We start from the raw sequence: 13,033 nt of genomic DNA on the forward strand, positions 1-13,033 counted from the left end.
CCCCCCCCCCACCTGGACTTTGCCAGCGGTGATTTGGCGGCGGCGACAGCATGGAGGCAGCGTAACCCTAGATGGGTTCGGTGAACCATGATACATAATTGCTTTATGATCTGAACAGCGAAATTAACATACTCAACTTTTTCTCTCTAAAACTAATAATGCCTCACATCTATTGACCAGCCATAGGCAGAGCCTGACAAGGACATGGGTGTACATTTGTAAACTCATTAGTTTCTAAACTATAGTTCAAATCTCCTAATTAATGTTATAATTAATTAGTAGAATACCATCTTTTTTTAGCCATGCACATCCAATTTGAAAATCTTGCCTCCGCCATCGAACCTAGCGGTACATACTATCATGTAAAATAAAATAAATGAACATGAGGCTCCCTAGGGTCCGGTCATCTTTCACCTCCTGAACGGGACGATGGAGCATCGCCGTTCTGGCCTCTCCATCGCCAGAGATAACCAATCGTTGTTGATGATGGACGAGCAGTCGCCAAGTCCACACTCCTAACGAACTACTGGCCCGGAGAAGAAACCACCAAACTAGATATTCATATGGTAGATCAGGTCTTCCCCGCACTCCCATGCCAGTTGTGGAAAAGGAGGGGTGGCGACCTACCCACCAGATGAGAGGTGCTAGCATGGTGCCTCCAGAAAATCTCCTCTCTAGGGTTTGGAGAGGAGAGTATGGTTTCGGAAGAACATCTCATGATGTTAGTTAACAAGACGGGACATCATCTCAAGCAAGGCCAAAACTGTTTCCTCTCATCCCCAGAAGCGACTCCCAAGTGACTGGGGTTTCCCCGCCTCCGGCGGTGGCGCTACCAATATGCCTCAGGTCCTGTGGCCTTATGGTCATGGAGGCGACTTGCCGCGTCAGAGGGCTCCTGGTCGGTTTAGGTGCTTTTTTCATTTGTGTAGGCTTTTTGACCCGCTCAAGCACGCGAGGTGGCAGCGACTCCCTAAAAAGGAGGAAGGTTCTCCCCACGCAGCCCCCGGCCCGGCGGTGCGTCTAGGATCATTGGAGGATGTGTGGAGGTGTGTCTCCGACAGATCTCATGGGATTTGATCGGTGATGGCTCGACAATTTTTAATATTTGAGATGAGTTTTCATTTGGTTTTCAACGGATTCATATAACATCTCCTTTATTTCTAACGCTAATCCTCCAAGAGATAAGAAAACCCATTTTTCCATTGTTCCAAGTCACCTTAAATAACCTCACCTCCATCTTTCATAGCATTGCCTTTATTTTCCATGTACACCCCAGCGAGTGACTCCGTCATCACTAAGTGAAGATATTTTTAGTATGAGAATTTAGAAGCCCACATCCAGATTTCTTTAAATAGACACTTTCTTGTTTTACCAACAAAATTAGATGAATATGAGTGCCAAATGATGGATGGCTCCAACGGCAAAGGGAACTGCTAGGTGGTCTCCCCCGCCACCGGGTTGGGCTAAACTAAGTATTGTTGCAAGCTTTGGCCTCTTTTCGTGCTCCGCATCCTTCCGAGCAGTTGGGAGCAACTGCAGGGGAGGAGTGCTAATGGTGGCTGCCGTAACTAGTCGGTGATGTCATGATCCTGACGAAGTGGATGGATTAGAGTGTGTGGAGGGCATTAAACTTTTCCGGGAACGAGCTATTATGTCTTCGATCATTGAGTCGGATAGCTTGTCACTCATTAAGATCATTGCTATGTCACAATTACAAGGAGGTCTTGGGGATGATATCGTTGTTGCGGAATGTTCTATACACCATAGGGAGAAAATAAAAGGTGCTCACTCTTTGGCGCAGGTAGCTTCTAGGAGTGCAACCTGATCCATCTGGATCCTAGATGTACCATCTGCTATTATATGCAGTATCATCAATTAATGAAACCCCTTGTTCGGACAAAATACTAGCTTTGTTGAAAAATTATGTTGAAATCCTAGACAGTTCAACAAAAACTATTGGAGACTGGAGAACAATATTCATCTTGAAATGAAATGAAATTTGAGAATTTCAGAAAGTCTAAGAACAACCACAACTATCAAAAAAAATGACAAGCTTTCAAAAAAAATCAGTCCATGACTTCACAAAATAAGTAAGAATTTTGACCCCAAAAGAAAGGAACTTTGGAGAACCATACTTAAAAAGATATGTCAACATTGAAAGGACGACATTGGAATAACAATTTCTGCCATTGTGATCAACGGAAATGAAGTTCCAAAGTTCTAAAGATAACTTTCTAATCAAACAAGTGGATCATGCAACAAAAATGAAAATGTAATGAAAATATAAATATAAGAAAATTAGACCGTGCACCTTCCCACCATTCATGACTTCATGGCGTAAAGTCATGATAGGTTCGACATAGTAGCGCTTGTGATGATCACCACTCGCTCAAGGCAATGTGTGGATGACCGAGGATGTGAAAGATATTGGGGTGTGGTTTCACAATGGCGGTTCGTAGCCTTGGAACTCCCTAGAGGCACTACCTAGCGAGAGAAGTTTATGCAAAACGAAAGCGGTGGATGTGATTTATATGTTACATGACTGGCGCCTTTAGTGAAACGACATGTATGATTGAAATGATAATTTTCAGCATTTAACCATAAGTGAGCAACTTATGTTACATAACCATAACACGTGCAAAGAGCTTCCATTGCAAGTCATTTGGCCAAAATATTGGTATATAACTTAATACATATAAATAGTGATACATTGACATGTAACATTCTTGGAATATATCATAAACACTAGTACATTTTCCACAAGAACAATGAAGCCCTTATTTGATAATATGTAAGATAATAACAAATAAATGAAAAAAGAGTCACAATACATTAGGTTGGGCTCCATTTTTTTAGATTCCTCGCATGAAGGGACTAGGGGTAGGCATTGCCATACCCAGATCCAGCACCTTTGCCTGCACCATGCCCACCATTTCTTCCTCCGCCATTACCACCACCGTTTCCACCAGCATCTGCATTTGTACTACCTTGTCTATACCAATTGTTAGTAGCAGTAGCTGAGCCGGAACCAGTGCCACTACCAGCCCCATACCCACTAGATCCTTGATAACCACTAGCTTGCCCTCCACCACCACCGCCACCGGCACCGCCAGCGCTAGTATATCCACCATAGCCACCACCATAAGGATATGAAGATCCTTGACTATATTGACTAGAACCGGAGCCAGAGCCGGACCCGCTACCATATCCAGTTCCACCATTTTGGCCGCCGCCTCCACCGCCACCTCCACCTCCACCGCTTGCATGGCTACCACTATTAGAACTCACGCCAGACCCAGTTCCACTCCCAGCACCCGAGCCACCACCACTCACAGTTCCCCCACCCTCTCCTCCTCCCGCTCCCGTTCCCGTGGCGCTTCCACTGCCGAATCTAACCACCCTTGCAGCATTGGCCAGTCCAATGCTCAAGAGGACAACATAGCCGAGGGCTACTAGCTTTGTGCCTACCATTGTGTGTGTTTTATGGAAGTGTGTACTCTTGCAAGATGAGGTGAGTTCCAAGTGAAAGATCGTATGGACATTTATAGTGGTGCTTGCGGCCATGCATGCTGGGGGTGGAGGTTGGAGTTTTTGACAAAGTCATGTCTGAACTCAAGTGGAGGCTTAGAATAATTAGCGCCTTAATTGGTGCAGGTAAAAGTAAACGATGATGACTGACTGCTAATCGTGATCGCATCGGCGTGGGTTCAACAGTTGTAAGACACATGCAAGCATCCAGTGACGAGCAGAGGAGCGAGGCAACCTCGAAGTTTCCGTAGTTCAGTTTGGAGTGGAAGTAAACGACGACTCCACCCATGTAATCGAGTTGTTGGGTCAAGTAGCCGTGCATGAAGAATTGATTAGCAGATGATCAAGTTCAAGTGGACGGCAAAATCCGTATAAATGCTTTAGCTCTAATGTCCGGGCCAGTATTAGCCGATGGTTAGTACACCGTATTGATGCCCGGACTAGTTAAAGTTAATAGCTGAACCGGTCCATAGCTTTGGACCTATATGACTTTGCTATTGCTGGCGTGTTTTTATGTGCGTGACTTTGTGTTAGTTGTGTGTATCCTAATTATGCAGAGGCTGGGTGTGTGCTCATTGTGTTTGTATCATCTTGATGCTACATTTTGAGTTAATAAAATCCACCCTTTGTTGGAAAAATAGCTGAACCGGCTGTATTCCGGCGAGATGCTCTAGCTCCAAAGGTTGTGAACCCGAGATACATTACACAGCTGCTTCTTCATCAACTGAACGAAAATGTACGGCAACGCTGCTTTGTGAGCCGAGATGATCTAGCAACGAGTGGTAGTCGGAGCACCAAACAGCAAAGGGAAGCAGCCGGCACTGCCACGTCAGCAAAATCTACAAACCCTCACCTCATCGGATAGATAGGCCGACAGAAATCAATGACAACGAGCCATCGAACCATCGAAGCCGACATTGTCAAGATGGCGGGGAGGCTCGAGGAAATTTTATTCGCCAGACCGACGGCACTGCCACGCAATGCTAGTAAAAGCATCAAAGAGGGGAATACTAGAGATCCATCTGGTAGATCGGGGCTTCCCCGCACTCTCATACGAGACATGGAGGAGGCGGTGACCTACCGCCGGACAAGCGATGGCGGCGTGGTGCATCTAGAAAATCACCTCTCTAGGGTTTGAGAGGCGAGAACGGTTCCGGAAAAACCGGTGGTGCGGTTAGTTAACTAGATGGATCATCACAAGTAACATAATTAACTAGTTTTGCTTTTGCAGACAAAACTTACTATCTATTCATCTTCAATCATGGCAGTACAACAAACAGTAGAAAAAAAATAAAAATTACATGCAGATTGATAGACCACCTAGCGACGACTACAAGCACTGAAGCGAGCCGAAGGCGCGCCGCCATAAATGCCTCTCCCTCGTCGGAGCCGGGCAGAACTTGTTGTAGTAGATAGTCAGAAAGTCGTCGTGTTAAGGCCCCATAGGATCAGCGCATCAGAACAGCAACCGCCACCATTAAGGTGTATCGTTGATCGGAAGAATCCAACCTAAAGACACACGAACGTAGACGAACTACGACAAGATCCGAGCAAATGCACCAGGGACAGATCCACTGGAGACACATCTTCACACGCCCACCGACAATGCTAGATGCACCACCGGGACGAGGACTGGGCGGGGAGGACCTTATTCCATCTTCAGGGAGCCGCCACCTGCTCTTCTTCTTGAGCAGGACACAAATCCTAACAAAATTCAAAGGAACATCTAAAGATGGAACCCTCCTGCCGGCAAGGATCAGGATCCACCGCGCCGCCATGGCCCTAAGGCCACGTGAGACAAGGTGGACCGGCGCTGACGCCGATGGGAAACAGAGAAAACTTAGCCTTTTCTTGGGGAGGCATACGCAGCATAATTAACTAGTTTGATGTCACACAAAAAATCAGCTAGCTTAAATTTCAGAGAAAAACCAGCCAGGTTACCTTACAAAATCCCAATAAAATACCGTTGTTTGATCTTCCAACATTCTTTCATTTTAGTTTCATGTATTTTTTTCCTTTTCATTTCTATATTCCCGTTCTATCTATTTTTTTTCTTATGGAGTTTCTAATATTTTTATTTATTTTATATTTATATTTCCCCTTTTACTTTTTTTTGAGTTGGCTTTTACTTTTTTGTAATTAGCTTTCATGTGTTCCACCAGTACGTAATATTTTTATGCTGTTTTATAATTTGTTTGAGAAATAAAAAGAATTATCTCATGTGTGTGTATATATTTGGAACAAAGTATATTAATTTTAGAACAAACAATTTTATCATGTTTGTTCTTAAAACAATAATATTTTGATTACCATGATTGATCGTCACAATTAACAAAATCAGCAAGTTTGATGTCACAAAAAAAATCAGCTAGCTTTAATGTCAAAGAAAAAACTCGCTAGCTTACCTTAACAAAGCCCAACAAAATGTCCTTGTTTGAGCTTCCAGTATTTTTGCATTTTTGCTTCATGTTTTTTTTACTTTTTAGTTTTATATTCATCTTTTATATTTTTTCTTATGGAGTTTATAATACTTTTAATTTATTTTATATTTATTGTTTTACCTTTTATTTTATTGTATTTAGCTTTCTTGAGTTCCACCGACACTTGGGTAATATTTTGATGCAGTTTCATGAATTTTTTTCAGAAATAGAAAAATTATCAGATGTGTGTACATATATTTTGAACATAATAAATTGATTCTAACACAATAGGCTTTATCATGCTTTTTCTAGGAACAAGAACATTTTGCATGACTTGGATAAACACATATTTTCCCTAAGTAGGTAACATATTCAAAGGATAGGCGAACATATTTACAAAAAGTTTTTTCATGTCTACATACGGGGCAATTGATGTATGTCTACGAGAAGCAGATAATGTTATTCTGAATGTACCCTGAGCATGGCTTACTGCATTTTCCCTTTGGAAACTTGTTCCCAACATTTTACAACAGTTTTTTAACCTAGTATGTTCCATCTATTCACTCCACCCAGTTTTGATTATTATTATTTTCAAACTTTTTTCTCCCTGGTATTCCTCCTTTTGGTTTCCTTTTATTGTTTTCCAAATACGCTTCACGTTTTTCCGTCAGTTTCTACTGGGTTTTCTGAACTGAGAATTTCAACTCTAGTTAACCTTGCTCCAGCTTCCAACTGCCAAAAAAAAAAACATCGCTCCAGCTTCAGCTACTAAAGTCAGGATACGAATCGAGGAACACACACTCCCCAATAGAGATGCACTCACTCAGCCAGTCAACCGGTAAGCTCTGGTACAATAAGAACTGCAACCTTGCGCGGAAAATCAAAGAATTCAGTTAAAGATGCTCAAGAAATTACTCTGGAAGAACTACAACCTTGTGCGGAATATCAAAGAATTCAGTTGATGCTCACGTAATTGCTCTAGAAGAACTGCAACCTTGGGCAGGAAATCAAAAAATTCAGTTATGGAAGCTCATGCAATTGTTCTAGAAGAGCTTCAGCTGCTCACTGGTTTCAGATAGCAGACACACTGGGATAAATTAATCCGGGCGCTGACTTGTATATTGAATCGACTGTAAACTGTAACAACACACTTCAAGAAAAAAATTTGTCTCCAGTGGGTATATTTATCACACACACACGCAGATGCCAGACAGGGGCAAACGTGCAACAGGCAATTGAGAGTAGCCTGCAACTCCTGAACACGGCCTTGCACCAGTTACAGCCAGAAAAAGAACAACAGAATCTAGGACCTGAGCCTGCCCATGATAGAGATACTCGTAAACAACAAAATGGCAAAGATGAAATTATAACAGGGCAATTCAATACCTAACTAGATACAACGGAAACAAGCAGAAGAATAAATTGCAACAGAACATTCCACTGGTAAGTTTACTACTGCCTCTGCCCCACAATATAAGATCGTTTTTCAATCTAATATAGCTTAAAAAACGATCTTATATTGTAGGACGGAGGGAGTATAATGAAAAGGTGATCAGGTGCTAGCTCCAAGCTCATCTAATGAACAGGTAAAGCTAGCAACTGAACAAACTGAGAGGATTGTCTGCCACATTTAATCTCAGCTACAACAATACTTAGAAACAGGAAGCAGATGTAAATTGGCTAAATACTTAGAAAACCACTGGATGATCTTCAAGAATGAAGACCTCGATGAAAAAAAACCAAGTCGATCCTTCAGTTCAGAGAAATAGAGGCATGAGACTAATCGATTAGCAACTATCTCAAACGCTGACCACAATGACTTCACAATTTAAGCATCAACATGCTAGCGGCTTCAAACCAAACAGATATTCAGGCAAGTATAAATTTCATGCAACCATGAAACAGTCAGAGATTCTTGATCATAACTTGTATACATCAAAAACAAACTAGGCGGCTCATACTTGACCCAATTCATACGCATTGCGCCGGTCACAGAAAAAAAAAGGGCATGTCTGCCAGCTACATTGTCTAAAAGGAAACAATCGGCGACCTGAGCCTAACCATGATAAACCTTTCTTCTGCTCATCAGTACAACATTTCTTGAGCATGTTAAGATCGAACATAACATGAAGCATTGATTCCTGAAAATGGTTAGCGGCTAAACTGAAATGATAAATATAATTCCAAACAATGCAACACAAGGGCAAAACTATAACACTATGTTTCATTATCTAACCAGATGCAATCGAATTATGAACAAGAATGAACTGCAACAGAACATTACTGGAAAGTTGACTAATGCAATTATTTAGTGGACCCAATTCATATGTATTGAGCATGTCATAGCTAGAAAAAATAATATGGCTGTCAGACTAAAGGGGAACACAATCTGGACTTGAGCCTGACCATGATAAATCTTTCTTCTGTTCATCAGTACAAGTTCCATTTCTCAAGCATATGTAAGATCGAACATCACATGAAGCATTGATTCCTTAAAATAGTTAGCCGCTAAAGTGAAATGATAAATATAATTCCAAATGATGCAGCAAAGGAAGAACTATAGTATATGTTCCAATACTTAACAAGAATTATAATGCAATCTTTCAATTTAACTAGTGTTCCGAACTCTCATAAAAACTCAGGTGCAACTCGCTACTCAACAAGGAGGATAATCTGCCTCATTCATCCACAGCTAAAACAAAACATAGAAACAGGAAAGTCATGTATATTTGCAAAATTTTAGTGTGAATAAGACTACCGGGTAATCTCTGTAAAAGAAAACCTCGATAAAAGGAAATGCACTTCTTCAATTCAATAAACAGAGACAAGAGGCAGCTATATTGCTAACGATTGAGTACTATAAAAACCACTATATAATACTCCCTCCGTCCCAAAATTCTTGTCTTAGATTTGTCCAAATATGGATGTATGCAGTCATGTTTTAGTGTTAGATACATCCTTATCTAGACAAATGTTAGACAGGAATTTTGGGACGGAGGGTGTACAAAGAAAAATAGCATGGTCATTCTTCAATTCAAGAAAACATAAACATGAGTCAGGGCAATTGGCAAACATTTCAAAATGCTGCAAAATGATCAACACTCACGGCAGCCCCTCCAGACCAAAAGGATATTCAGCAACGATGTAACAATCAAAGCTTCTTGGTCAGAACTTATTGTAAATCAACAGAGAAGCTAGCAGGCTCACAGCGGATTCAGTTAATACGTACTGCAGCTCATGTGGATATGGATAGCTAGGCCGTTAAGCAGCAGCACCACACTCAACTGCCCTCAGATGAAATGCTAATGTTCACAAAATAATTTCTAATGTACACAAAATAATCATCTGGTCAAAGGAAAGGCAAAGAGTTCACAAGGTAACCTTCTAGTGGCGGAAACAATGTATGTGAAACTAGAGTTTGCTTGAGCCGATGTCGAGTAGGGCCCAGACCTCTGCAATGGAAACTGGCAACCATCTTGCCATCCACGTCAATCTGAAGTAGCCGATCGTCAACTTTGACTAGCACAAGCACATCACCGTCTGAAGAGACGACCACCACCCACAAATGTTTGCTAAAGTTTCCAAACTCTGCAACCGGCAATTCAACCCGGTATTTCAAGGCCCAGACCTCGCTTTCGTAGTCCTGCGTCCTCCATATATCAATGGATGTCGACGCATCATTGTAGATGGACATTCCGAGCATTCCTTCCATCTCAAACAGGTCAGCGCCCCAAGGATCTACTGGAGCACGCATCTGACGGAACGACTCAGCAGTGGTGTTGAATGCAATTATCATATTGCCTATGCACAAATGCAGGCTACCATGGAACAGGACAGATCCGGAGGGGTATATCAGTTCCTCTTCCTCCACATCGGGGCAGTCTATGTCGACATGCCTCGGGGGCAGGTCGGAGCCTAATGTGTAGACAAAGCAGCCATCTTGAGCTTCAGGCCCCAGCAATAACCGGTACTCGCCGGTAGGGCCGTGCTGGTACATCCCCAAGAAAATGAAGTCAGAAAGCAGTGGTAGTGGAGAATACTGACGAGTTGCCGGGTTGCAGATAGAGAAGCGGGCGTAGTTCTTGGTGAGGACGACGAGGCCGTCGCAGGAGGCCAGCGGACGGAAGAAGGCGTGTCCAAGTCGCGCGATGGACTGGAGCTGGTCGGTGGCGACGACCCCTGCCCGGTGGTCGAAGGGGATGATGTCTAGAGAGTCAACTTCGTCGCCGACAAAGTTGTAGCAGTGGAGGAGGGGGAGGGTGGGCTGACGGCCGTGGTGGGACAGGAGGAAGTCGCGGGCAGAGGTGGCGCTGCGCCAGGCGCGGCAGACGGCGCGGCAGCGGAGGAGGGCTTTGGGGGGCAGGCGGACGAGGATCTCCCAGATGAAGATCTCATCCGGGAGGCCATGGTGGGGAGGAGGTGATGCTGCTGCACTAGCGGGCGCCGCCATGGTTGCCGGCTGGGTGCTCTGGAACCGTGGTGGAGGGAACTGTGGACTGTGGTTGTGAGACGGCGGCGGAAGGAGGAGTCGTAGACTCGTAGGTAGGTCTTTCTCGCGGATGCATTTGGGCTGAGCTAGTGTTAGCCCATTTTTCTTTCTCAAACAAGCTGGGCTAGGCCTGGACGATATAGATATGGGGCACTACTAGGGGCCGGCGCGCCGGCCCAACTTTAGACTGGTCGTACCAGCATCGTCCAATAAAATAACGCGTAGCCGTACGATTCTCTCTCATCTTCTATCGTCAGGTGTCTTCTTTTACAAAAAAGATTCCATCGTGCCTTCATGGATGAGCTATGTGCCCGGCCTTGAAGCACCGCCAGGCGCACTCGCCTGTTGCTGCCCTCCCCGCCGGTCGCCGTCGTCACTGCCGGCCGCCGGTCGCCATGGTGGAAGCAAAAATATAGTTGGATCCAACAAAAACAGAACATGATGGAAGCAAAAAATTGAAGCTGTTTTCAATTAAAAAAAAGATGATGGTAGCAGAACAATTTGTTGTGGTGATAGCGCTCGGGTGGCTAGTTGTAGCATCTCTGCGTCTCCCGCTCGCCGGGGTCAGAGTGCCCAGCAACAAAAATCGGAAGCAGCAAAAATCTTCCAGGAAAAATCTTCTCCGCGGTCAGTTGAAGCAAAATCAAAAACGCTTCCAGCACAAACAAACTTAGGTTCTAGCAAAAACGACATGAGCATTTGAGAGCTCTGCAATCGTTGAAGCAAAAAAATATCTCGGTTCCAGTAGAAAAATACATCAGGTCCAGCAAAAACAAAATTGGTTTGGCAAAAAGAAAACGCATCCGCAAAAAAATGGCCTCCCCTCTTGCAGCTCCCCTAGTAGCCGGTCGCAGCTCCGACGTGCATGGTTGCAGATCCCGACATCGACGGCATTGGATGCAGCACTCTTCACCGCTGGATGTAGCTTCCGCCGGGGAGGCATCAACCTTGTAGCACATATAACAGCTGGTTGTAGCAAATCAGGGCACCGGTTCCACCAAAAAACAAAGATGTTCATAAAAATCGAATGGGGTGGTAGCAAAAAATAAAAGGGGTTGTAGCAAAATAAAAAGGTGGATCCAGCAAAAAAATATTCAGCAAACCCCCTCGGTTCCAGCACAAACTTGCCACCGCCGCGACCGGTTGCAGCTTGGCCATGGCGACTGACGCACCCTGGTTGCGGTAGCCATGGAGAGGGAGCACATCCAGCTGCTGGCGGAGGCGGACGAGGCGACGAGTGCGCCCGTGGCTGCGAGCGGTCATGGAGAGGGGGTGCATCCCGCGCCGTCGATCCACACGAGGTGCATCGAGTCGCCGGCGGCCATGGCGAGATTTAGTTGAGAGCCTGGGAAAGAAAGCTGGGCGAGGGAATAAGATGAGACTCGGGCACTCAGCGGTGGAGAAATGAATGGATGGGAAGCGCATGTGGATAGGATAAGGAAAGCTAAAGCGGTGTGTGAGTGGGCCCATTGACGTGACCGGCGGAGTTTCGGCCGGTCAACCGGCTCGCAATGTTTCCCATAGATTTGTGTCCAACATTGTATTTTGAGCAGTCTTCTGTTTGATTATACCGATTTTCATTGTAGTTTGTCTCAAAAAAAAGTTTCATTGCAGTTATATTTGTTTCCAAATATTTTTTAAATCATATACAACAAGCGCCCGTCTGATCTGAAAACCTTTGGAATTGATATTTGTTTTTTTAGTAGTTTGTCTACAAAAAAGTTTCATTGTAGTTGGATAATATAAATAGGTGAATCTATAATGGATTTACTACTCGCCAAGGAGCGGGCTTGAGGGCGGCGATGCTCGAGGAGGAGGTGAGGAGGTCCGGCGACGATCAACGGGCTCAGGGACGGCTCGGAGGCGATGGCGATCTCCGGCAGCCTGGTGGCATCATGGTGTGGTTCGGCGTCGACGGTTGGAGTGGAGAGGAAGATTGGGGGTGGGGGAGGGGGGGGTGGGGGGAGGAAGAAGGCGCGCTTAAATACCCACAGCTTGGTTAAGCACTCCTTTAATCCCGGTGTGAGGCACCAACTCGGACTAAAGCTTATTTTCGTCAGCCCAAAGAACGCGAAACCCAGACCTTTAATCCCAGTTGGTGGTGGCTGGGACCGGGCCTGGATCCGGCACCGTGGATGGATGCCTACAAACTAACTATTGATTTTGTGATGTCCTGTGTGTTTGCATCAAGGAGCGGTGGCGAAACCATTCACCATGCATGTCCTCTTTTTTACTCTACAGGTATTTTGATTGACGAAGCAGGAACGGTTCCCATCCGTGAGAGAGGGAACAAAATCTCAACAAGCCACTGCCTGATAATCGGTCTAAAAAATGGCATGCCCCATACTGAAGTGTTGAGCTGAACTAAGGCTGTTGATTAGTGCCAGAGCCTCATCATGCCAAGCTATCACCCCCTCTTGCAATACAGCCCCAATCACCCGGCCCGTCAGAACATGTCTTCACATCAGGAGGCTTTTCCCACCCCCAAGGACTCCCATTCGTTTTAGCTTCATGGTACTCAGTCCACCAGCGTGGCAGATTCTGAACTGTTGTTGTTTTCTAAGCATATACCCGTACCTCCTTGGCCAGTCTGTTT

At 44.7% G+C, this 13,033-nt stretch overlaps 2 protein-coding genes across 2 annotated transcripts; both read right to left on the minus strand.

The window, feature by feature from the left end:
• Nucleotides 1-2,661: 2,661 nt before the first annotated feature.
• LOC119270345 (glycine-rich cell wall structural protein 2-like) lies at nt 2,662-3,498 on the minus strand. The gene has a single exon (XM_037552354.1). The coding sequence runs from the start codon at nt 3,469-3,471 to the stop codon at nt 2,875-2,877; it is 597 nt and encodes a 198-aa protein (XP_037408251.1). The 5' UTR covers nt 3,472-3,498; the 3' UTR covers nt 2,662-2,874.
• A 3,200-nt stretch (nt 3,499-6,698) lies between these two features.
• On the minus strand, nt 6,699-11,838 carry LOC119270346 (F-box only protein 8-like). The gene has a single exon (XM_037552355.1). It carries the CDS (start codon nt 10,396-10,398, stop codon nt 9,298-9,300), a length of 1,101 nt encoding a protein of 366 aa, XP_037408252.1. The 5' UTR covers nt 10,399-11,838; the 3' UTR covers nt 6,699-9,297.
• Nucleotides 11,839-13,033: the final 1,195 nt, after the last annotated feature.

The sequence above is a fragment of the Triticum dicoccoides genome, chromosome 3A (assembly GCF_002162155.2).
Source record: "Triticum dicoccoides isolate Atlit2015 ecotype Zavitan chromosome 3A, WEW_v2.0, whole genome shotgun sequence".
Classification (NCBI taxonomy): domain Eukaryota; kingdom Viridiplantae; phylum Streptophyta; class Magnoliopsida; order Poales; family Poaceae; genus Triticum; species Triticum dicoccoides.

Coding starts and splice junctions, on each gene's coding strand:
- LOC119270346 (XM_037552355.1), bottom strand. CDS start 10,398: ATGGCGGCGCCCGCTAGTGCAGCAGCATCACCTCCTCCCCACCATGGC.
- LOC119270345 (XM_037552354.1), bottom strand. CDS start 3,471: ATGGTAGGCACAAAGCTAGTAGCCCTCGGCTATGTTGTCCTCTTGAGC.